Source organism: Drosophila ficusphila, unplaced genomic scaffold (genome assembly GCF_018152265.1).
Source record: "Drosophila ficusphila isolate 14025-0441.05 unplaced genomic scaffold, ASM1815226v1 contig_197, whole genome shotgun sequence".
Lineage (NCBI taxonomy): Eukaryota > Metazoa > Arthropoda > Insecta > Diptera > Drosophilidae > Drosophila > Drosophila ficusphila.
Genome location: NW_025064091.1, coordinates 947,116 through 973,961, shown reverse-complemented (window position 1 = coordinate 973,961; position 26,846 = coordinate 947,116). Strand labels below are relative to the sequence as shown.

The following is a 26,846-nucleotide window of genomic DNA, read 5'->3' as shown; positions in this document are numbered from 1 at the left end:
GCATGGACGAATTTAATGTGCTATGTACTTATGTATATCTCGCGCCGATTCGGCGCGGCCGGTGTGAGCTTGGCTGTTTGCTGTTTGCTGCTTGCTGGTTGCTGGTTGTTGGTTGCTGGTTGTGTATATCTGTATCTTAGGTTCATGGACCTGCCGCAGACACGCCTAGAATCCAAGAAAGCCAAGTAGGAGCAGCGGCATTGGCAACGGCAACGGCAGCAGCAGCAGCAGTAGCCGCGCCGCGCACTTTGGCTATTGATTAAACCTGGCTCAGAACAGGTCCCCCCGGGGCCGAAGCCAGCTGCTCTAGGTTTTTCAGAGGTTTCCGAGGTTTCCGAGGTTTCGCCTTCGGGAGAGTGTGCACTCCCATGGCCCTCTCTCTTTCTGCCAGCCTCTGCCCGTCTCTCTCGCGCATCCCAGTGTGTATGCCTTGCAGTGTTGACCGCAAATTCACCCATCAAAAACTGAGCTCGCAGAACTTGCCAACTAAGTTCTGTTTACTACTAATTATTGAGCCCCACAGATCCAATGGCAAGTTTACCTCAAAAGTGTATTTTGAAACGAACCTATCTATTGTAGGTAGAAATCAGGAATAAAATAGCGTTTTTGGCAGGGTAAGCAACCTCCACCATTGGCTTCCGTCGCCTACTTCTTTAGAGTTCGTGGCTAGAACCAGTTGGAATTATAGCTTCACAGTGCCAACAGACCAGCTAGACGCTTATCTTCAAATGTTATCAACACGCAGAGATTATGAGAATACTAATGCTATTCAATGATCTTAAAAGACTTTAGCATAAACGAAGCTTTTATATTATTAGTATAGTAAAATAAATCAACAACACCAAACCACCATTTTAATTGTCAATGATCGGCACAACATTGTTTTGTCATATAGATGTATATAAAAGATACTAATATAAAAAAATATATTAACATTAAGTAAAACTTACGAATCTTCAAAAAGCTATATGAGAATTGTGGATTTTGTTTATCAATAGCAAAGCGTTGCGTCAAAAATCAATTGGTTAAATGACATCGGTAAAAATTCGATAAATGAGTAAAGAGCATCCCAACAAGATCAAAATTTGAAAATCCTTTAAAGTAAACTAGTTTCGAATATCGTTAGACGGAAAACTGTGATGCCTTGTAAGTGTCCGTCTAACGACCACCACAAGAGGCCCAACACGTCTTCAATGGCATTACCTTTTTGGCTCTGGTAATTGCCAACTACCGGTTTCTGTTGGTCTTTTACGCCCAAAGAGCCTGCCGGGAAAATAGTTTAGGGAAGGGAATTTCAGGCTGCTTATGGCTTTAATAATACCACGAAATATTGGAATATTCTTTTTCGTTGCTCTTTTGCCAACTTCATCACTAAGTTATCGATGCTCTTTGTTGCACCATCTAACCCACGCACTAATAACTAAATTAAGACAATGCTATACCGCACTCACACACACAAAAACACTCACTAGTGAAGTTTGTTTTCATAAACAAATGCCAACAACAACGCACAGCCGAGGAGAGAGTGGCGCTACCGATAACTTATAAGCGATTAGCGTGCCTCTTTCACCGATTGTCTTTTCTGCGGAGATGAATAACAGATAACTTTAAAAACAAAAAATAACAGTACACCATGCGGTGGCGGTGCGGAGCGGAGCGGGGCGGGGCGAGTGGCGACGCGAAACGCAAAGCAAGACGTACTCTCTTCAGTCGCTGAACAGCAACTGATCGGCAACGGCTCCAAGCGCTCACTCTTTTGGTGGCAGCGACGCCGGCCGCGGCAGCAACGGCGATGCCAGCTGAAGCAGCGGCAGAGGCGACAGCGGGATGCAGCCCCAAACAACAACAGCAATAACTTTCGAATGAGCTTGAGACAGCGGCTTAAAGAAAACAGAGAAAAATACAGGGAGCACCCACTGTGTGAGCACTCGCCTATATCTGAAGAAAACTTAAGGTCAAGTCTGTCTTGTGGAATTTAAAATTTTTCAAATAGAAGCTGCATAAAGCTTTTAAATGTAACTAATCTTTAACTTGTTGTACAGTATTCGAATGATATATTGTCTAAACAGCAATCTAACCGTCTATCTTTACCTGTACCTACATTTTTCAAAATGTGTTGACCAATCATCTGTTTTCATTGGTTCCCCGCGCTGAGGTTTTACTGTAAAACAATAAAAAAAAGCGAACTATCCAGTGCTCCTACATTGTTGCTTTTCACGCCGAATTGATTTTCAGTTATTTACGCCAATTTTCGGTTTAGCCTGTCCTCAGTCCTGTCTCCGATTACACAGACAAACACTTGGAGAAACATACATAGAACATCAATTTATCAACATATAGAATGTATATCAAACCCAGAAGCCTCCAATATTTCTAAAGACTGTAAATAAACTCTAGAAAACAATCAAAATATAAAGGCAACTAAGGAATCACGTTGAGGATCGTAATTTAACTATCGTGAATCAACCGAAATTTTATAAACTAAAAGCCCGTTTGTAGTTGAATTTTATTTGTAGCTGACGTTTCAGAAATGTCTTAAAAAAGCTTAAAACAATATTTAAAACCGTCTTTACGATATCTTTGAATTTGAAAACATGCCAAGAAAACTACATGACACTTTAATTTTAACACAGTTCCAAATTTTCTTCAAAACAAGGTCTTCCAAAAATTTTTAAGACATTTTGATTTTATCTGCCATTTTTAATGGCATAATTTTTGTCAATGCAGTAAAGCATACTCAGGTAGATTTAGCCACCAGGTCTTAGCCGAACCGCTCCTGTTATCGTTCAACCTAACCGGTCTTCGGCGATCTTCTTCTTGCCTGGAGCGGCTGGTGGTGCAGACAATGGGCCACCGCTCCGCCGAACCACCGCACCACTCGTGACGGAGATGGAGATGAAAACAAAGCTGAAGCTTAGGCACGGGATGAACAGCGCTCCACTGTGGGGGGTCGGAGGTCGGGAGTGGGGTCAGTCTTCTTCTAACAAGAAAATCCGAGCTTTCCCCGCTGAAACGCCGATTAGTGGGGATCGTTTTAAGCCATTTTCCACAGAACCCAAAGTAAATTCAATTTTTGTTTACGATTCTCCTGGTTGATACCAAATTGCGCTTGACTAATTTCTGTTTACATTGCTTTAAGCAGCGGTATCTTGATATGTATAATAAAAAAAGTCGGGTTTTTTAAAAGATATATTGGTGCTAATCTGATACTATACTACGAAAAATTGTTCCGAAGTGGGGGTAAATATACACGTATAGTAATCTCCCTCTCTGTCCAAAATCAGACTCACCTGATCTGTGAAGTCGCCAAGGTGCTTAACGTCCTCCGTTTCGTGGTAGTCCTTGATCTCCTCGTGAGAGATGACCCGCTTGTCGTCCGTCTGTCGCACTAGGCCATCCGCCGGTCGGGGAACCATTCGCTTGACCAGCTTCCCTGCTCCGTCCGCCGGTCCGAAGACCTCTTGGATTTGAGCCAACTGCGTCTCGTTTTCGGCGCCAGCCTCCAGAGCGGCCACATCGATCAGCTGGGCATTGCCGTGGAGGTCATCCGGCAGGTCAAGGTCGCGCTTCTAAAAGGGGAAACCCGTAAGTGTCTTTGGACCAATCAAAAACCCAACTCAAGCTTTCTTTGAAGCGCTAATAATACAATATTAAACTAGGTTTGTCTTTACATTTTGAATTGAGCAAGAAAATTCTACGCGATGTAGAGCATTGAAGTGTCGAGTTTGGCTAAATAGAGAGTTCGTCAGGATTGAATATAACTTAAATAGTTAGTTGGAACAGTAAAATACGAGTATGTCACCGTGTTATTTTTGCGATTGCTCATAGTAGAGCCTACTCTGCACCTATCAGAGACCCAAACTCACCTCAGTGGTTTCCGTTTCCTGTTTGTCGGTGTCCTCGGTGGTGTTTGTGGACACAATTGGACCGGAGTCCTCGATTACCTTGCCATCCTGCAGCTTCACCTGTCGTTTCACCCTCGTTTCGATCTGTCTGGTAGTTGTGAGTTCTGTCTTACGCTTCGTTATCCACTCCTCTGCAATCATTTAAAAAAAATAGAATTTAATGTTTTGCAATATAGATATTTTCCACATACACAAACAGTTTTTAATAAAACTATTTGGATAGCACGTTTAAATACTGCACAAGAAACGCAGCGAATGGCGTTTTTTTTCATATGCCACGCCCATTCATGCGCCCACCAGCCTATCTGGCGTTTCAGCCCTGCTGACTTAGCAATTGAATTGAATTGAATTGTTTATCTGAAAAAGGGGCATCTTACAGTCGAGGCTCACGGTATACTCTTTTAGTTTAGATAAATTTTATTTTAATTTAATTAAAATTTGTGTTCTCTAATAGAACGGAGTTCTATCACCGAACTAGGCTAACTAATGTTTATTATATTGAAAAAATATGATCGACTATTCGACGATTCGCCTAGATATTTAGATTCTTTGGTTTAATATGCATTTAGCGTGTTAACCAACATTTGCAAAAACAAACGAAATAAAGTTCCTATTAACCGAAAAGAGCGACGTACAATGTTCAAAGCTCACTCCTCCACTGTTAGCCGCATCCCAAAAGACGGCTACAGAAGACCGAAGCGGCTGGTTGATAGCCAATTTGTGCCGAAATCAAAGCTCTTCGCGAAGCTTTTAGCCAAGTTAACTGATCCGCAGACAGGACAAGATGTTGCCCAATATCTCTCGTGCTGCGGCCTCTACTTTTTGGCACCAATTGCAACAGAGCCAACTGCAACTGGCCAAGATGCCTCATTTGCATGTGGATAATGCCCATTTTGAGATCTACTCCGCCGCTTCTAACAAAAGAAGTCGCAAAGTTGGAGGGGCGTGAAGCGCTCCAGCGCATTCGAGCTGCGCGCCAAATTACGTAACTCAGACCAAGTTGGTCTCTCGGCTAACTGTACTCTATACTCTATACTCTACACACAGTGCTGGCCGTTTTTTAGTTTTCCTCGCAAATAAAGCTAAAGCTACAAATTCGGACAGAAAAACGTACAACTTGTCACGTTTTTATTTAGTCTATTAAAAAACTACAATTCGGTCTCAGTTTTTTAGGTTTATTGAAAATAAGAAAATACCATCATGGAAAATACCATCATGGAAAATACCATCATGGAAAATACCATCATGGAAAATACCATCATGGAAAATACCAAATGCTAACATTACTCAATTTTTTAGCGTTATTATGTTATAATTATTTAGATTATGTCGAAATTGAGTGCTTTTATAGTCATATGTTTTTAGAGAATAACGGCACCTTTTTACTGCATAGAGGTATTTTAAATTATAATAAGTACACAATTATACGTTAAGATAATTAAGGACATTTATTTTAATACGAGTTTCTAAGTAGATAATAAATTGGAAACAAATTTGAGTACTTAGTTTCTTCCTATGATTAAAAGATATCCCCGGCTGTTCTAAATTGCTGGTATCACTAACGCATTTGTTGGGCAACCTGCACTCGGTTAAACTAAGCCCCAGAGCCCACAGCCCAGAGCCCAGAGATCTTGGAGTCGACAGTCGAGAGCCGAGAGCCGAGAGCCGAGGGCTCCGAGCTCGGACATCCGACAATTGGTCGGCGTATTTTCCCTGTGTTTCTGTACTTTTCGGGTGGCGCGGTGGTGGGGAGCTTGGGCTCCGTCTCCTCCTCGTCTGAATCGCGGCTGCATTGAGATCGCTGGACCATCAAAGGTCGCTTATATAATCTATCTGCATTTGCAGCGGCGGTGGCAGAAACCGAAACGAGACGTCGCGTTGTCTGGCGTCTGTCTGAATCTGAATCTGAGTCTAAGCCGCGTCTTGCTTCGAATTCGAGCCCGCAATTGCAGTCGGCTGGGCAGTCGATCGAACTACAGTGAGTGTTGCCTAATGAGGCACCGCTGGAACCTAGTCCCTAAAGCTACTACAAGAAAGGACTAGAATATAGCTCCTACACCCTTGCAGCTAGAACTTCACAAATACATATATAATAACACAACGTTTCCGCTTGTAACTGCGATCCTTTTAAAACAATCGATGAAGCTACTATACTTAGTATTTAATTAATTATTTAATTAAGAGTACAGTACCTATAGCACTTCTCAAGTTTTGCCGAATTTTTCATAATTTTCAAACAAAGTACATAGGGGCTAAACAACATCGAAGCTTTACGCTATAGTTGTCCGACATGTACACAATTTAGGGTGAAATTTGTGCGAGATTACTTAAACATTTAACTAATTTGCTTTTAATGCCTGGATCAATTCAGATTGTGATGCTATCAAAAACAAATTATGGGGAGTGGGATGTGTCCTCATCCAAACTCGCTAGCGAGTGACCTAGCTGAGCCAATTTCTCTCCGACGGCTGAAGAAGCTTCATCCCACCGATCTCCCTACTCGTAGGATTTTATAATACTTATTATATGTTCTCACTTTTTTGATTCTCACTAATATTAATTGTTACTTAGTATTTAAGGCTACTTTGTATCCATAAAACATTTTCTCGTAAATTACGCTAGGTTAAGTTCAGAAGGCACTGAACAGATTCCAGTGAATAAATAAAATTTATAAATAAAATAATCACTGCGTTGCAAACTTCTTTGCAAATTATAATATCCTCTGCAAGGGCATAGAAAGATTCAGGATGTTAGAATGAGGAACTTGACTAGTCAACCCTGAATAAGCTGGATAAACTATTAGGAACAGCATTCGTTACCCACGAGGTGCCACTGTGCCAAGGCCCTCGTCTATTGTTCGACTGTATTTGCCTGACCAGACTGTTTATCTTTATCATTTGCACATGCTATTTATATACATATCCGCATTGTTGCAACTGCAGTTGGTTCAGTTTCCCCCTCCCCCTCCCCCTCCTCCGCCCGCTTCCCCCCTTTATCCCTTCCATCAGGGCAGTCAACCACTTCATAAATAGCAACAACAACAACAACAGCCACAACTACAACATCGACAACAACAATCACAATTAAGAAAACAAACGGCACAAGACGAAGAGGAAAACTGAAGGAAAATGTGGCCAGGAAAATGGGCTGAGGGAGGGGCGGGGCAGAGGGGGAGGAAGGTTTTCAGCAGGTTGGATATCGGGTGCAATTTCATTCTCGGTTTCGTTTGCCATTGTTTCGAATCGAATGAAAAAACCAAAACCGAACTAAAGCCGATTCGCTTCAATCGACTCCGTTTGGGCTCTTGACGCTAATGTGGATTTGTGTTAGCCAGCCACGCCCACCTAACAAGCCTCGATCTGTGCGGATTTCTGCCGATCTCTGCCGATTTCAGCCGACTTCCTCCCCTTTCCAGCGATCTGTCTGCTGGTCTTTCCACAGCACCCAGCTATTGCATTACATCTCTGGCTCCGATCAGCACTTGGACTAATTGTGGCATCGATTATGGCCTGTCAACCGACTTCCCCCGTCCGCGATCTCGATTTCCATCGTCCTCCTTGCTCTGGGCCCCCCAAGCACTTGTCACTGGCCACACCCAGATAAAGGGGAATAAATACAAAATAAACAGGGAGAAAATATCCCCATTAATACTCGATACATTAATACTCGATACTTATGTATATGTTATTTTAATTCCAGGAGTATCGCTTTTTCTGGGGGAGCTGCCATCCTTTTGCCTTTCCCTACTCCTACTCCTCTTTTATTTTTAAAGTAAAAGGTTGAAAGATTTTATTCCATATCCTCTTGAACACCATAAGCTTCCAGTCAGTAGCTTAAAAAGTACTAATCCGTGTACCAATGGGTGTTTGCACATCCAAGATATTGTATTACTCTTACGTGCTTACACATTTTCTTTCAGGATGATAGGATATATATTTTTTTTTTTATTTAAATTTGGTGTTTAAACACGGTTGACCTTTATTGTAAAAAATGTTTTAGTCAGTTGACTACAAACTAATTGACACATATTTCCTATATTATTGTACATCTTATTTCATATCCTATCGTCCTCTAGATGTTCAACAAGCGATTGATCGTGTTTGGCACAATGGATTACTCTTCAAGATAAAGAAACTATATATTACTAAGATCTTACTTGTCTAAGAAATATTTCTACGTGAAGCAGAAAAATGAAACGTGAACTCTACTTCTCATAAACGCAGGCGTTCCTCAAGGGAATGTACTGGGACCAGTCCTTTACACTCTATCCACGGCAGATATGCCAGCAACAAACAACTGCACCATTGCAACAAAAAAAAAAAAAAAAAAAAAAAAAATAAGGATACTAGCTTTTACATCCCTGCAGTTAGCGCTTTGGGGTATAAGACGACTAGGATCACGGCAAATCTCTACTAACAAGATTTTTAGTTCCATATTTTTCAAATGTTAATTCGATCCTTGGAACTTTAGCGCTAGAGAGCACTGCATAGAGCTTCTCCCGCTTTGTCGAGTTTTCCATACTTTTCTCATAACTATATAACTATACGATATAGTAGTTCGATTTTTTATAAATAACTTCTTAATGCCAATTATCGTAACGAATTGGTACGAATTGGTTTTATATCTTAAGGCATGGCATTTATGACTTTAAATAAACTTTTGTATCTAAAGCTAACAAAAATATTATTCCCATGTACCAAAACTGTATATTTGTAATGCATTTAGTGGCTCCTACTTAATGTGGTTTATGTAAACGATTTTAATTATTAAATGTTGTGTTGGCCATAAATATACTTTTATCGGCTGAAAATGTGTGTTTTTTCTTGGTGTGTCAGCGAGGAGCTACTTCCTCCGCAATCAAAAGAACATATGTATTTCCACACAGGCGGGTGTTTGGTGGTGGTGTCGCAAGGTGGTGCACCAATTATTGTAATTTTCCACCGCTTTTCCTCCTGCTTTTGCGTACGACTTGTCGAGTTGTCCCGCGAGTTGATTTTAATGATTCGCTAACGTGGGAAATCTCTGCTGGTGCAGCAACACATTTTCCTTGGATCATTTTCCAGCGATTCAGTTGGCAGTCTTCCATGCATTTGCATTTTGTTGTTAGCCGCTTGTTATTTCTAATTTTTACACGTTTTTTACGGTTGTTGTGCATACATTTTTTCAGATTGCCGCAAGTAATCGACTTATTGTTGCAGTTGCAAGTTGCTAGTTGCTGGTTGCTGGTTGCTGGTTGCTGGCTGATCGTTGCAAGTTTCTGCTGGCAGTGGCGCCTTTGTGTTATGTTAATCACATAATTAAATCAAAACTTTCTATGATTTCCGCGGGTGGGGTACATAATTGGAAGAGCAGGGAGCGAAAGGAATTTGGGATTGGTGGCTGAGCGGGGAAGGGCTGTGAATATGGAAATGGTTCCGAGTCGCATTCATTTCGCTTTCGCTTTCGTTTGGCATGCTCTCATCTCTGGTGGCCACCGGGTCGTATACTTGATGTGGGAGAGTCAGCCTTCTTCTTTACATTCATGATGTTTTGTTCTTTATTCCAGTCGTTCAGCCTTACGCCAATTTAAGCGGCAATATTGTGCGGCCTGAATTACACACACTGTTGCCCAACTAATTCGCTATCGATGGCCGAGTGAGTAACTCAGTGACTGCCTCAATCCACTGCCATCTATCCACATCCATCGGCATCCCGTGAGCTCTCCTCACCCACTGCTGCCTGTGATCTCACGCTGGTGGCAATTTGTTGGCTGACGCTCGAAGGCTTGGACATGCCAATGGCGGTGATGTCACTCGATTGGCTCACCCACGACCGAGACGTTCAGATCGATCACGTTCAGAACGATCCGGTAGATCACTGTCTGCCTCTGACATGATCTGTCGAACCCAGTTCGTCACTGGAGACCGCAGTGACCTGATACTTGAGTCGGATTCAAGTTCATTTCGCTCTCATTGGCATTCAGTTCTACTGTATTGCTGTTCCCTCCAATTGTTGCCTTTAAGTGCAGTATCTTTACTTACTCGTAAACTATTTTAATGCGGTAACTTATTGTTTCCGCGGGTGGGGTGCTTTTTAAGGTGTTATTTAATGAAATGTTCGTCTTGTTTCCTATACCTCCATATTAATTTTTGCTCAATTAAAAACACGAAATAATAAACAATAAATAAGTAACACATTCTTCGCCTTCAACTTGCATTCCTGGCTGAACAAGGACCCTTTCTAAGCCGCTCTTATTATTATTATTATTATATTTAAATTATAAATATTATTATAAATAAATTTCAGAACGACTTAATAGAAGAACAGCAAACATTTACTTGCGAGCGGGTTTCGTTCAATAAGTAAAACTCAACACCATAAAAAATATTGCTGTGTTGGATGGCTATCAATTTCTATCTGTGAGTCCCTACGTACACTTACTCTTAGAATTCATGAATGAGTTCATGAATGAATTCATTTGAGTTTGCGATTCGGAGGATTGCAACTAGTGGTTACCCATTTTCAGGGATCTGGGGAGTGGCTGGTATTGTTACTATTTGATTTGAGGATAAATGAGGATCCATCGCATTGGCATCTCTTGATTGATATTTTGGTATAAGATACTTCACAATGGCAAACTCCCCAACTTTGGCAATAGCACTTTAAAGGCATGGTTGTGTTGTTGTTATTTTATTTGAGGATAAATGCGGTTGTATCTCTTGATGGATACCTCGGTAAGTAGCTATTCAACTGGTAAACTCACCTTCTTTGGTAATAGCTTCTGTGTCGCAGTGGCCTGCCGCGGCCTCGCTGCTCTCCTCGTCGTCTTTGGGCTCGAATTCGACCTGCGAAGTGTCAATGTCGTAGAAGTTAACGCGGGTCACGTGGCGCACGTAGTCGGTGGTGGTGGTGGTGGTGGTGGCGGTGGTGTTGGTCGAGGTGGTGGCACAGCTCCCGTGGGGCTGTGACGATTGGACGCGGAAGAGGATCGGCTGGTGGTGGCGAGGCGGGGCTGTGCGACTGTGTGGCGGTGGCAGTGGCAGTGGCGGTGGCGGTGGTGGTGGCGGTGCCCAGTGGAGGCCGTGGATGCGCGGTGGCTTGGGCACGGTGTTCGCCGGCTGCAGGGACAACCACCTTCCGTGGGGCAGTGGTGGTGCAGTGGTGCTGCGACTGTGACTAGGATGCTGGGTTCTCTCCGGTTCTCCGGTTCTGTGACTCCGGTTTTGTCGGTTCTGTCGGCTCTGTCGGTTCTGTGTGGTCTGGTGGTGCAGCCGCTGCTGCTCCTCGCGCCTCTGGTGGTGCAGCTGCAGGTATCCAGCCGGAATGGCCGTGTCGCCCGTCGACGCCGATGAGGATTCATGGCTGCTCCGGGAATCTCCGCTTCTGGCTGCTCTAGTTGCCTCTGGTGCTCCTGCTTCTTCTGACTGCTTCTTCTGGTGCTGGTGCTTGGGTGGTGCGTGGGCGGTATCGTGGGTGTGGGCGTGGGCGTGGGCGTGGATGCTGCTGCTGCTGCGGCTGCAAGTGCATGGCGACAGTAGGAGGATCACCACCATTCGATCATCTGGCGGTGGCTTCGGCAACGGTGGCTGTGCTCTAACTGCCGACTACATTTGCTCGCCCCTCTCTCCCTGCCCTCCAGTTCTCCGCCAACTCCCCCTTCTCGTTCCCGTTCCAGTGCCCGTTCCAGTGCTCGTTCCAGTCGCCGTTCCAGTCGCACTTCCCGCTCCAGTGTGTGGTGTTGCTCGGCGGCAAGTCCAGAGCTCGCACCACATTGCAGAGCGCGATTCACGGCTCCAGCTTGCGAAGATCAAACCCGGACTCTAAACCAAACCAAAGGGAATCGAATCGAATGTGGATTAAGCCGACGAGAAAGAGAGAGAGGGAGAAGAGTGACAGCGAGGCGGAATGGATCAAATCCTGGTTCAATTTGCAACGCTAACGAACTGAAACCAATGCTTCCTTTTTATACCCTGCAGAGCAAAAGGGTATTACAATTTCAGTCAGAAGTTTGCAGCGCCACCATCTGAATCGAAATACGTCTGTCCGTCTGTCCGTTTGTCCGTTTGTCCGTTTGTCCGTTTGTCCGTTTGTCCGTCTGTCCGTCTGTCCGTTTCCACGCAAACTAGTCTCTAAGTTTTAAAGCTATCTTGCTGAAACTTTCCCAAAAGTTGTGCAGTTATTGCACGCAGTATATAAGTTGGAACGGTCCGGATCGGGCGACTATATAGGATAGCTCCCATACAAGAGATTGAAAAAAATTCTTTCGCCGTTCTTTTTGCTCAGATCGACTTGATTTCTTCTAGATGGCGTTTCCTAACAACTATTGAATTTCGGATTAAATTTTATCAAAATCGGATAACTCTATTATATAGCTGCCATTCGAAAGATCGAAAAATATATATTGAAATAAGGGAAATAAAATTATAACATCGTTGTTTTTCATTAGACGAGCATGATTTTTGGAATATAAAGATTTCTAACGACTCTGGAATTACGAATTAAATTTCAAATTTATAGGCGGACGACTATATTATATAGCTGCCATATGAACAATAGTCGAAAATATGGAAAAAATTAAGAAAACTCGTCATAGCTTCGATGTCGTTTAGTCTCTATGTATTTTGTTTAACATATTTGATGACTGCAAGGAGGGACCTAAAACCCTATTTGGGAGGTCAACTACTACAGAAACCCCAAAGATATGACGTGTACTTTAGTTGACTAAGAAAAGAGAGGAAAACCCAAACAAATAATCATAAATACGCGAATTTGATTTATCTTTTATCGGACCGCTAAAGAAAATCTTTCTACTTTCAAGTTGTTATAGTTTTTGCAAAAACCTAAAAAAAGATCCTTTAAAATGGTTTAGGTATCCCGGCTTACAATCAATATTGTTTGATGCAGGGCTTTCTTCAACCTGTGCGTGCATATAGTCAGGGGAAAGCACTCTGTTTTCATATTCCCCCAAGATGTACAACTGGAGGAAATCTCCTCCCTGCTTTCAGTGGCCGTTAAGTTGGCCAAGCGTTAAGTCGAGAACGGTTCTGCGAGCTCATTAGCCCGCGGCCAAGGGCCATAAGTGGATCTGGCAGTCCGTCAGTCGGTCCGGCACTGTAGCCTCTGTACTCGTATCTGTTCTCTGTTTCTGTTCAGCCAACATCCAACCTTTGGGCCAACAAGTCGATGTGGAGGCCGAAACAACCCAAGAGGGCAACGTGCACAGTTCAAGGCGGAGAAATGGAAAATCGAAAATGGAAAATGGAAGTGGTTGTGCGGACAAGACAAACTTTTGGGCTCAGTTCAACTCAACTGGGCCCCAAAGGTCAGATCGCCAGGCCCTCGGCAGCAAAATAAACAGAAACAGAAAAGAAACAAAAACCATCGCCCTGTGGCCTGTGCAAACGATTCAGCTGCCCTCTGACTGCAGTTTCTGTATTAGGGATACTCGGATGTACACGAAGATATTTGGCCGGGCTTAAATAGGAAGTTGGATAGGGAAGACACGATTCTAAAATCGGCAGTTGGGCTAATTGAATATTAAAATAAACCACTTTCAGCCGGAAATCTACTCAATCAAAAACAATCGAAGTGTTTTTATTTCAATATTGATTTCTTTATAAACAAATTTGAATAATGAAACCAAGATCTTTGGAAAAGAACTTAATCTTAAAATCATTCCAAAGTTTATAGGACACAAATGAAAGAGAAGATTTGTTGACATCTTCATATTGTTTTGGGTACACATAATATTTACTTGTTTTGCCCAAGATTATACCCTAAGTTCGTTAAACCGGCACCTTTCAGTTGTCTTTAAGGCACACTTAATATTTCCAAGAGCTTAGATGCTTCCTACGGATGTGAACCAGACCCAAGACACCTCTCCCACAGGCCACAAATTTGGGAGGTGCGGGAAAACGATTCTCAAATCGATAATTAGGCGGGCGGACAAGAAATCTTTGACCGGCTTGCTGGCTGCCTGATTTGCTATTCTCGGCTTAGCGATCCACCGGTGACGTCAGGCCGACAAACAACAACACACGCTCAATTGTGACTGCGATTTGGCCATTTTTGTAATTGCTTCCGGTCAAATTGATTTGCTGTTTTGTATAAGGGAATCGATGGAAGCCGCCGCAAGCGAAAAAGCGTGAAAATATGGAGGAGAAGCTTCTGCCTTCGGAGTGGATCGCCTGAGTGCCATTTAAGGCCCTGCCGATGGCTCCTTTTTAGTCACAGGCTGTTCGCCCAGTGGAACACAAAGGGGGTTTTCGTTGGCGAAGGGGCAGTCACGCCCAGCCGTGAATCACCCATCGAAAATCTCGCTTGAGTTTGGAGTTTGGAATTGAGAGTTGCGAGTTGCGAGCTTCGAGTCGCAGCTCGGGCAAACTTTGACAATTCCTAATGCAATCGCATTGCCTTTTACTTGACCCAAAAGCAACAACAGCCGAACACTGAGAGAAAACAAGACTAATGGCTCTTGGGAAACCTAAAAGAGAGTTTTCTGTATTCACCACAATAATGCTCTATGAGTCTGACGTCCTTCAATGTGATATTAGGACCAGCATTCCTATGAAAGGCAATCAGAAGCCCGCTAATTAAAACTCGTAGTAGAGCTCACTAAGTAAATAGAGCAACCTATAACACGGAAATATCTTTTAGGTGCTCTTAACTACATATATGATGATTAAGTTCTAGTACCCTGAGCAGGTAAATACCAACACCATTTTTATTCTGCTGTTATTCCTATATCTTATTACCCTCAATCACATTATTCTCTTTTTTTTTTGGTTTGCCACCAAAGCGACTTGAGAAACAACAAAGTTTCAGCCGAGCCCAAAAGTCACGCACTGGTCAACGACGAATTGGTATCCAAAACAACTCCCAGCCAATCCCCAATCCCCAAAAACCCCTTCCCAAGCCCCTTTTCCCAGCGGCGCGTTGTAGTTGCATTTAATTCACGCCTTTTGGCCATACAAAGACATTGAATTGTGGCTGCTGTCCAAAAACGCAAGACAGGCCAAAAGAGGTTTCCTTTTAGAAGAGCGGGAAAAATCTTAAATAGTTCACCCACAACAACCACAACGGACAAACAAGTTGAACACGGCTAAAACAACAATAAACAACGGGACAACAAAACTTTTTCAAAAAGGTAGCCCCACATAACCAGCAACAAGCAACTAACAGCCAACAACAACAACAACAACAATAACAGTGTCTGAGAAACCGACAACAACAAGAACTGCATTAGTTGTGGGTGCTAGTGGAAGACCCCCTCACTCCCCCTCATTTCCCCGCCTCCCACACCTCACTCAACCCCCTTTTTCAGCTCCGTACACTTGAACAAAATATGGGATGCCTATGGGGATCAGAAGAAGGTTTTTTAAATGGAACATGGAATTTCATGGAGAAATACTAACTATTTAAGATGTATTAAAAGACATTGAAGTTTAGTTACTAGTTACTATTCTGTTTGGTACTCGATTCGTAAAAGAATAAAGGAAAAGGCGATGTTGCTAACCCTTCGAATGTCAAATTAATAATCGAAATAATAAATAAATTTATGATATGATACTGATACTGATACTGATGAGAACACCCCAATTTTGTAGCCGTGTAGTGTTCAGCACTTTGTGTGCAGGCTTTGATTTGTTGTTATATGTGAGTGTTTCTCAGGCCTTGTGTTATACTGCCTGATCTCTCGGACTTTGGGGGCCTCTTAATGGTGGGAAAATATTTTCGTGACCCGCTGGAAGGGGGGGGAGGGAGCTAACAGTGTTGCGCCAGTAGTAGAACTAATTCGTTGGGCCAACGTTGCGTATGCGCGATGGCCCATGTGGGCCGGATGATGCAACACGCAAAGATCAACAAAATGGCAACAAAATACAAAATACAAAATACAAATAGAAGCAGAAGTGGAAGTGGAAATAGAAATAGAAATACTCGAAGAAGTACAAACTAAATTGTTTGCAAATATGCAGCCGAACGACAACAACAAATGTCACGACAGCGGATAGAAAACGAGCAGCAAAGCGAACTAAAAGATACGAAACTGAAGCGAACGAAGCGAACGGCGAGGAGTGACTGCAAAAGCCCGAGTTAATGATTAATTTTTTGCACGTATGCGCCACTCGGGCCGCGATCTGGCAACGGGAACGGTTCGCATGAATATCTCCAGTACCTCAAGTACCTCCAGTACCCTCAGTACCTCCAGTATAATATCTCCACTTCTGCACAGCCCGAAAAAGGTTCTCCCGCCGAACGAACCTCCAAAATGTTTCGATTCAGCTATTTCTGAAGCGCAGCCAAGTTTTCAGGTGGTTTGGTTGTTTTCAAAGCCGGTGATTACTACAGAATTTATCTTTCGGTATTTTCCACAATCTTCTCCCTAGTTTTATTTCAGATAAATATTGCATCACAGCTCCATTTATTTACTACAATACGTGTTACGTATATTTCATCTCTAGAAAGAATCTCAACTCCAGCCAAATACCTTCGAGATACCTCGATTTACAGCTCAAGAACGTGTTCTTTTGCTGGCTTTTTTCCGAGTGTACTGCCCCCACTCACCCTTCTCTTCCTCTCTTCCTCTCCAAATCTTTATCTCTTGCACTCTCACACTTTGCACTTTGCCTTTGCCATTCAGGCAAGCAGCGCAAAAACACACGAACAAAAAATCAAGTGCAGCGCGACAATCAGCAGGCAAAACCATTCACAATTTCAATTCAATTTTGATCGATTCGGGGGTTTTCAGTTCGAGCGGTTGTGTCAAATGAAGCGCCAACGAAATGGAAACCGAAACGGAAAAGCGAAGGAGCTGAAAACCCGAAACGGAAAAGCTGAGTGGCTGAAGAGCTGGGAAACGCTGGAAAGCTGGAAAACTGAAAACTGAAAACGAAAAACCGAATGAGAGCGCGATCGCGAGCGGCGTGTTCGATGGCGCGTTCGCGACTGTTGGCCGTCGGTAACTGCACCGTTAGTTTGTTACACCTGAGCTGAAAACTTTTTGCTTTTTTATTTCGGCCGCAGCCGCTGCTTTTGCTCCGCCGCTGCCTCCGCCACTGCTGCTGCTGCTGCTGCTGCCTCTGCCGACGTCGACGCTGGCAGCCATTCATTGTTTTTGCCCGCTCGGCGAGCTTTACCTGAGCCACCTTACGCGATTAACGTGGCCCGAATGTGAGCACGTTTCCAGCCAACAGGGGAACACAGTGGCAGTCACAAAAATAGTGGTACGTGTAATAAATATTTTCTGAATTACCAGAGTCTCAAAGTCCGCTACTTAATATTGAAAATGTAGAAAATAACAAACAAATTTTGCTTTAGTTCTCACAGCATAATTTGAGATGATTTTAGTACTTTCTAGAAAATATGTTTCTCCATCAAAAAGTTGATTTTAACACTGTTATAGCGATATATCATACTTTAGAGCTACGGAATATTTGTTTGTTATGTACTTATAATATGTAATTGTTAATCTTACGTTTAGAAGTTTACGTATCAAATATCATAATGACAATATTCAACAACTCTTTATCATTTTACCAAGCATTCTTATAGTTCATCATTTTGCAAAGAGTGATTCATAAAGACAAAATATACCTAATGTCCGTTAGCAAGAGTTTTTTTTTTTTTTGTTATTACTTATTTTCGTACACATACCACTATATTTGTGATTGCAACTGTAGGTAATATGATTGTAAGTTGCGAGATGAATGCTGCGGTGAGTTGCAGGACAGCGGGTGGGTTAAAAGGGTCAATATAGCACTCACCAGTTCGTTTTGTTCGTCTTTGGCGCCAGCTTTTGATTTGATGGTCTTGCTTAAAGCCATAGCCGCTGTAGATTTCTTCTAAACAAATTCAAATTATTTCCGATTACTTTATGAAAGCTTTAACTTCTTTTATTTATTGTGAAGAGAAAAAACAATTTACAAAATAATTTAACTTAGGCAAACATGGTTTACCTATTGGGTTCATGAAATTGCATTTTTAAATTTGAGCTTTTGATTTATGCGGCGTAGTTTTATAACTTTTAAAACTTCAGTGCATTGCAATGCATTGGCTTGTTCCTTTGCTAGTCGTGTTTCAAACCTCACTCGTTATCCAACGTACGCTTAAAAGTAGACTCTAATTACAAGATCTCAGAAACTCCGCTGAATTTTGATAGATGGAGCCACTTGAAGGTAAAAGCAATGCAGCTTAGTTTTGGTTTTCTTTGGTTCCATGTTACTTTAAACATTTTCTAATTTCAAAAGTTTGGCTGTAATGTTACATCCCTTTGCATTATTCGACATTTTCTTTATTTAAATGCTATATTTACTAATCATTCTTTGCATTATTCTATTAATTCTTTGTTAATCAAACAAACAGTTTTCAGTATAAAAAAAGGTAGCCAGCCTGAAGCCTTTATTTAAGTTAAAGCCAAAGTCTATCGAATGGTAACAACATTGCGAATTGTCAAAACTCAAGCAAAATGTATAATTTTGCCAATTTTTATACCCTTGCAGGGCAAAAGGGTATTATAGTTTCATTCAGAAGTTCGCAACGCAGTGAAGGAGCCACCTCAGTCGCCATAAAGTACATATATATATTCTTGATCAGCATCACGATCTGAATCGAAATACGTCTGTTCGTCTGTCCGTCTGTCCTCCTGTTGGTTTCTATGTAAACTAGTCTCTCAGTTTTAAAGATATCTTGCTGAAACTTTCCCAAAAGTTGTGTAGTTGTTGCACGCAGTATATAAGTCGCAACGGGCCAGATCGGGCGACTATACCGGATAGCTCCCATACGAGAAATTAAAGAAAAAATATTTTAACGCTTTGTTGTTTTTTTTTTTATCATATGGACTTGATTTCTTTCAGATGGTGTTTTTTAACTACTATCGAATTTCGAATTCAATTTTATCAAAATCGGATAACTATTTCATATAGCTGCCATAGGAAAAATCGAAATACATATACATATATATAAATAATGAAAAAAATGATAACGTCGTTGTTTTTTATTCCAGAAGCATAATTTTTTTAACATTAAGTTTTTCAACTACCCTTGAATCGAGAACAAAAGTATCGTAAAAATCTGACCTTTATATCATATAGCTGCCATAGGAAAAATCAAAAAATGTATATAGAATTAACGGAAATAAAATGATAACATCGTTGCAGTCGTCAGACAATCATGATTTTTGGAAAACACAGTTTTTTAACGACTCTTGAATTTCGAATTGAATCCGATCAAATCGGACGACAATAGCCAAAAATAGGAAACAGAAAAATAGTCATAACTCCCGAAGCTGCGAAGCTAGCTTCCTTTCTCGTTAAGACTTAGGTTTTGACAGCAGGCGTTTAAAAACATAACATATGTATATTTGAAGCTTTCTATTTTTTATTATTTTTTTGTTTGGATAGTCTATGCAAACTTTGGTTTTTACACTGAAATTTTAACATTTCGGTATGTTATTAAAGGAAGCTAAATAAGGAAATCTGCAAGTGTGAACAACCTTAGTTTATATTATTATTTTAGTACTGAACTGAACTCTCTTGCTAACGTTTAAACAATGCTCGTATGCATTTGAGAAACAGCACAGTGCCACGTGCAATCAAAGGATTAATTATGCTTTGTTTTCTCCTTGACTTGGATTTCTACTTCTCCACTTCTCCGATCTCTTGCTTCGGCTGATCATTTGGATAATTGCTGCTCTCGAACAACTTTGAACTGGCGGTGCTGCCCACTCGCCGTTTGCCGCATAGTTGCGAACGCATTTGGTCAAAATGAGTTTTAGTTTTCGTTTTTGGCTTTCAGGCCCCGATGGCCAAAGCCAAAGCATTTGGAACGCCTTCGCCTGGAGTCCCGCCCCCGCCTGTTAATGAAAAGCTCAAGCGTTCTCGAAACAAACACCGAATCAGAAACAAAAACCGAACAGAAAAATACTAATTTAAACGCAATAATACTGTTGACACATAAACGGGGTTCAAAGTCAACAAATCTACAAAATCGGAGGATTTTACATTGCTAAACGTCAAGGCGGTACACAGAGAAAAAGTGTAGGCTGTAACTACGGAGCATAATTCAAAATTAATATAAATTCCTGAACTATTTATTTAATACAAATAAATTTATAAATTAATTAAAAGGGTACGTTAAGATAGAATAAAAAACCGGAAAACACTTTTAATTGATGTTAAATAATTTCAGAACAACGATATTTGCGGAAAATTCATGCTTCATTATTTCTTTATTATCATTTTTTCTCCGTGTGTAGATCTTAATATCGATTTGCATATACACATTTTCAAACATATGGATATAGCCATGTCGGTGTATTTGGACATATGTATATCAAATATTGATAGCCGCTCAAAATGACGAAACGATCGAGTTATTTGCGCGACTTTGCTAAACTCATTCTTGTTGCTGTTTTCTTTCTTTCTTCGGCCCACACAATTTTAGTATTTGCCATACCATACATTATACATTATAAAACGGCGATTCGTCTGGCGCTGAGTGTGTTTGTGAGGCAAACATAAAGACGTACTTGCCAGTTTGTCATACCTTTAACCACAGTGCGGCGCTGCTAACACGATCCCCGCCTTGAATGAAAAAACTCAATTCGATTTCATTGAGTAAAACCAACAGACAACGGACATGAGACTGTCTGGTGAATTGACTAATTAACAAACTAATAATTGTGTATTTAATACTAAATTCGTTAGATTAACTTGGGCAGAATATATTAAAAAACAGTGGATTTATCAGCGATCGATTGATAAATGAATAGATCCAAACATACGGTTTAATAATCTAAGAACTGTTTTTTTTTAGGATTTTAGATTTTTTTTCAAATGCTATATATAAGCTCTACTACTTGATTCCATTTCATTAGATTCCGATTTGATTCTTTTGGATTTGTGCATCTACTGGCAAGTAGCCCAAGTCGGATGCCGATATACATATATAATATATATATAATATATATGCACCATATTATAGTGACCATATAAACGATATCACGTACGGATGTGTTCTAGATTAATCCAAACTCGCGATGTGGATGTAACACAAGGTCACTTGGCCAAAATAAAGGGATTGCCTTCATTTATTACATATGCATTTTTACTAATAAATAACATATTTATTATCAGATAGATAGAAACGTATACATAACTTGTAACATCCACAGTTTCTATTTGAGTTTGTACGGCATACCAAAAATGTAGGTTTGATAACATTTTTTTTGATTTAAAAGAAAGCGAAGTTGCACGCTTTTAGCCTCAAGTGTATCACAGACTTATATTTTCTATCACATTTCGACCATGCGGTTCGGAATAGCCGTTAAAAAAACAAGAGCTTAAGAAGGGAAAGATTTTGAACGGAAACAAGTCAATACAAGCTCGAAATTGAAGTCTAATATTCGGAAAAAGAATATTTACGCTTTTCTGATCACTTAGCCCTGGTCATTTTTGTAGATCACATATCGATCACTTAACAAAAACAAAAACAAAAAAGAAAACAAACAAGCGAAGCTTGAGAGAGGTGGTAATATATGTGGTGGTAAGTGAGGAGCAGGGAGTTGGCCAATTAGCCAGCAACATTCACATGGGCAGCTGGATAAACAGATGTTTTAAAAAGGCCAATAGGGCGCCAGATTGGCCGCTGAAACGCAGTGGAAACACGCGCTTTTGGATTCTTTTCGCGGGAAAAGGCTATCCTTAAAAAATTATCACGTGCCATTAAAGGGTTAACTTTATTGATAAGCGGTTTAACCGTCACAAGGGCGGCTATTAACGGATTTTCCTCATCATCAGCGGATATACATACATATATACATATGTATGTATGTTTTTTTTAGACGGTTTATAAATACATATGTATATGCGACGAAACCGCAACAACAACAACAACAAACACAATGCATCCATATCGATAGGCACTCACAGACACACGCGCACTTTTGAGCCGAAGATCGCGCTGTTTTTATTATTATTTTTTTTGTTTTGGAGCAGCAGCCCCAGCCAAATGGTTTGTTGCCAGATTCACAACTGATCTACCTGCTGCCATTGGCTTTGCTTTTGCCGTTTGTTATTCGCTTTTCAGTTGCTGTTGTTGTTGTTGCTGCTGCTGGCTGCTGCTTTGCCCATAGCTTTAGCTGAAATTGGCGATCGCTGCTCCCTCCTGCCGCTCCTCCCCCTCTCGTTCACCCATCGATCGTCATTTTCCATTTTGCGGTCGGTCCATCTGCTGGCCATTCATTCAAGCCCGACTTTGCGAGCACCAGAGAGAGCGAAAGAGAGACCAGTCAGTCCGAACAATCGAAATCGAACTCGGTCCGAATCTGACTCCGAAGTAAGCGCAATATATAAATACATACATACAGCTGTGTTCATAATAATAGCAGTGCTGATGACGTAAATGTTTAAGATCGAAAAATCATAGTATAAACACTAAATTGGGACAAATTTGGTTTACATCAACATAATATATTTAATTTTAATTATGTTAACATTTGTTTCAGTTTAATAACTCCATTATTTTCGAAAATATTCATAATAACAAAATAATAACGACAAAATGTGCTGTTCATAATAATAGCAGTGTTACCAAAAAAAATTAAAAAATTTAACAAATCTTAAAAATAACTTAATACAAATAACAATAATGATAAATATTAACTAATATTTTGTCGTAAAACCTTTATTGGCTATTATAGCTTCACACCTACGTGGCTTGGAGTCCACCAAGTCCTGGCAACGCTTAGGGGGAATCTGCGCCCACGCGTCCGGTACAAATGGCCGAAGCTGCGACTTTGAAGTCGGGGATTTCTTTGCCACATATCGCTTGATGTCCCCCCATAAATTTTCAATCGGATTTAAATCCGGGGACTGTGCTGGACACGACATTACATCAATGTTTTCTTAAATAAACCAGCTCTTAGCCAATTTGCTGGTATGTTTTGGGTCGTTATCCTGCTGGAATGACCATTTTAAGGGCATATCCCACTGTGCATAAGGAAGCATAACAATTTTGAGTATGTCCACATAGACGTGTTGGTCCATGATCCCATAGATCATATGTATGCGACCCACGCCGCTGTACGAAAAACAAGCCCATACCAATATTTTAAAGCCACCGTGCTTAACGGTCTTAAGAGGGTGGTTTGGGTGGTACTCAGTGTTTGGGGGTCGTCGGACATACTGTCTTGAGCCTGTTCCACCAAACAAAACCAGTTTGGACTCATCTGTCCAAAGAATATTGCGCCATTTCGTCACGGGCCAGTACAAATGGCTTTTGGCAAACTCCAATCGAGCTTGGATATGCCTTTTACCAAGTAATGGCACCTTTCGGGGGCTTCACGCATTTAAATTTCCATTTACTAATCGAAGGTGAATGGTGACGTCGCTGATCCCCAACTTCAGCTCCACTTTTACATCCCTAGAAGATGCAAGAGGATTCGCTTTGTTGAAGCACACTATTCGTCGGTCCTTAATATCGGTTGTTTTTCGTTTCGGCCCACGTGTTTTGGACTTCCAATCATATTTAAATGGCATTGGATGCCATAAATGGCATTGGATACCATTTTGGTAAAACAATTTACCATATCTTGGATTTGTTGATAGGTTTTTCCCTGCTTTCTAAGCTGAGCTATCAAATTCCTCTCTTCCTCTGAACAGTGTTGTCCTCTACCCACTAAAATTAAAATTTTTGCATGGTTATTGTGTATTTCCATTTAAATTATATTAATTAACTCAAGCAAACTCACTTTTTGCAAAATTTTTAATGTTTTCGGCACTTTTTGTGGATTAAAATGAAAAACTGCTATTATTATGAACAGCCAAAACTTGTGATTTTGCACAAGAATGTCCAAAAAACAAAAATAAAAAGCAAATCTAATGGAACTTTTTTAGTTTTCCTATCTCTATATTCCATTTTACAAAAAAAATGATCAAGCGATCAACTAACGAAAAGGAATATGCTTAAATTACCGTTGTTTTACTTCGTTGCTATTGCACTGCTATTATTATGAACACAGCTGTACATACATGTGTACACATATCGATGAGAGAGAGCTAGGTAATACCCTAACCTCAAACAGGTAAGTACGTTTCCAAATTCCCAACGCAACAAGCTGAATCTCATTGCATACTTTCTAGGGCCCAACCTTGACGAATTTAAAAGAGGCTTACAAAAGTCCATTGTTTTTGAAATTAAGAGCGTTCTGCCGTTACAATTATTTATTAATTTACTTCTTAGAAAATACGTTTTTAATTTACTACAGACTATTTTTGTCTCAATGTATTTATATGGTCACCGATCATACAACCATTGCTCTTTGAAGGGTATTCAAAATTCGCTGCACTAAGGAAATTCTGGTTCTTGTTGTGCGACAATATTTGGTTCGAGCGACAAGTTGCCCTGAAGGTTAGACCCGATCCGATCCGATCCGATTGGAATGTTGGCCCGGCTTAAAAGCGTTGGCGGTAAGACAAAGTCAGCTAGAAAGTCGGAGCGAGGGGTTCGTTAGGATGGGGGAAAGAACCGCACACACCTACTCAGACCCGTAGTCACCACTCGAGAATGTGTGTCTGTGTGCGAGTGTCTCATGACATTTCGCAGAATCGCGGGAACCGAGAAACTCCCCAAAACATAGATAAACTCTTCCGCTGAACCGTAGGCCGAGGGGCCGGAAAGGGAAGGGTAGTGAAGCGGAACTAGGAAATGCCTTTTGTTATTGGCACGCGCTACGTGATCTGAAAACCCAAGTTCTAACAATGGATGCACGGAAAAACTCTTCTGATTGATTCAATTCGTTTTTGTACCCCTGCAGAGGGTATTATAATTTGCAGTCTGATGTTTGCGGCGAAGAAGACACCTCAGATTATATATATACATATATATTTTTTTGATCAGTATCACCATCTGAATCGATCTAGACGCCTTTCCGTGTGTTTCTTTTATGTAAAACAATCTCTCAGTTTTGAAGCTATCTTGCTGAAGCTTTTCAAAAAATTGTGTAGGTATTGCACGTATAAGCGACATTCAGCAATTCCTTTTGATAATAGATTAAAACAAGAAAAGAAGCTAGCTTCGGCAAGCCGAAGCTTATATACCCTTGCAGTCAGCAAATATGTTGAACAAAATACATAAGAGGTAAACAACATCGAAGCTATGACGATTTTTCTATTAGTTTTCCACATTTTCGACTATTGTTCACATTGCAGCTATATGATATAGTTGTCCGATTTTGATAAAATTTAATTCTTTATTCAAGAGTAGTTAGAAACCTTTATATTTCAAAAATCATGCTTGTCTAATGAAAAACAACGATGTTATAATTTTATTTCCGTTATTGCTATATAGATTTTTCGGTCTTTCCTATGGTAGCTATATAATAACATTATCGGGTTTTAATGAAATTTTTTTCTTAATTAAAGGGTTATTAAAAGACTCCATATTTTGAAAATCATGCTCGTGGGATTAAAAACAACGCTTTTATATTTTTTTTCCATTATTTATAAATATATTTTTCGATCTTTCCTATGGCAGCCAGGGCCGGCGAAACGTTTTGATTCCAGGTGGGTAATTCTCCGGACAAACGATAAGCGGGGGTCGTCTCATGAATTTTTAATAAAATTTAACATATTGTTCTGAACTGATTTTATGTTTCTTTATTTGCTAAGTCAATTTTTAAGATCACTTTAAGGTTTTCATCTCTGTTTTTCAGGTGGGTAATTACCCACCTTCAGAAGTTTCAGGCGGGTAGTACTACCCATAATACCCACGCCTTCCGCCGGCCCTGATGGCAGCTATATGATAGAGTGATCCGATTTTGATAAAATTTAATCTGAAATTCAATTGCAGGTAGAAAACGCCATCTGGAAGAAATCAAGTCGATCTGATCAAAAACAACGGTGTGAAAATTTTTTATTTCATTCTCTCGTATGGGAGCTATCCGATATAGTCGGCCGATCCGTCCTGCTCCGACTTATATACTACGTGCAACAACTACACAACTTTTGGGAAAGTTTCAGCAAGATAGCTTTAAAACTGAGCGACTAGTTTGCATAGAAACCGACAGGAGGACAGACGGACAAACGTACAGACGTATTTGAATTCTGACCGTGATGCCGATCAAGAATATATATACTTTATGGGGTCTGAGGTGTCTCCTTCACTACGTTGCAAACTTCTGACTGAAATTATAATACCTTTTGCTCTGCAAGGGTATAAAAAGATCGGACTTCTATATCATATAGCTGTCATATAAGTAAGAAAATTCAAAACTACAAAAGTACTATATAGTACACGTTATCGCCGACGTTTTAATGATCGAACAAACAATACGAAAAAATAGGAAACAATCTGGTACTATAGATATTTGATGACTGCAAAACAATATAGTATAATGTTGAAAAACGTGAGGTCCCAAAATACCCTACTCCAAAAACTATTCATATGATTTCCCATTGACATTTTTCAACCTCTTTATTTTTTTTAAATTGGATAGAAGTTTTAAGTGCCCGCCAAAGGTTCCTACATACCTCTTAATATTTTGAAAGCAAAAGGTAGAAAGTTTTTCGGACAAACGACTTATATGCGTTTAGAAAGAAAACATATACATAGTACTTTAAACGTATGTATATTATGAAACCATTTTTCATAATGATCATCTGTAAATTTTTTGAATCATCATATTTAAATTTTTTTTGGAATTTTATTCATTTTTATTGCTTTTAACTCTTCACTCCCGTTTTATGTGTTTGTTGTGTGAGCTTGGAGAGAATGTTTGAACGAAAGGAAAGAGAGCGGCAGGCGTGAAAGATATAGCGATATAGCGACCGAAAGGACGAGGATATCCCATGCACTTATCACCGTGCTATTCCGTTCCGATCCATTCCGCTCTATTTCATCCCGCATCGAGTGTTTTACAGTTATAAGTACCTAAACCTATGACCCTATAGAATGTGCAATCGATCG

The 26,846-nt window shown here is 40.6% G+C and overlaps 1 protein-coding gene across 4 annotated transcripts in view; it reads right to left on the bottom strand.

Annotated features, from left to right (window-relative positions):
* Window positions 1–21,905, bottom strand: part of LOC108092792 (zinc finger CCCH domain-containing protein 13) — a 32,239-nt gene extending 10,334 nt beyond the window's left edge. The window contains exons 1-5 of one of the 4 annotated variants that reach the window (XM_017192562.2): window positions 21,810–21,905; window positions 17,648–17,725; window positions 10,648–10,729; window positions 3,867–4,036; window positions 3,291–3,569 (exon numbers count right to left, since the gene is read on the bottom strand). In XM_017192562.2, coding sequence (XP_017048051.1) covers window positions 3,291–3,569; window positions 3,867–4,036; window positions 10,648–10,729; window positions 17,648–17,707 — 591 coding nt within the window. In that variant the 5' untranslated portion in view covers window positions 17,708–17,725; window positions 21,810–21,905. Of the gene's footprint in view, window positions 1–3,290; window positions 3,570–3,866; window positions 4,037–10,647; window positions 11,705–16,448; window positions 16,837–17,647; window positions 17,726–21,809 lie in introns of those variants that run through there. The other 3 variants (XM_017192563.2, XM_017192560.2, XM_017192561.2) reach the window with 3 other exon arrangements.
* Window positions 21,906–26,846: the final 4,941 nt, after the last annotated feature.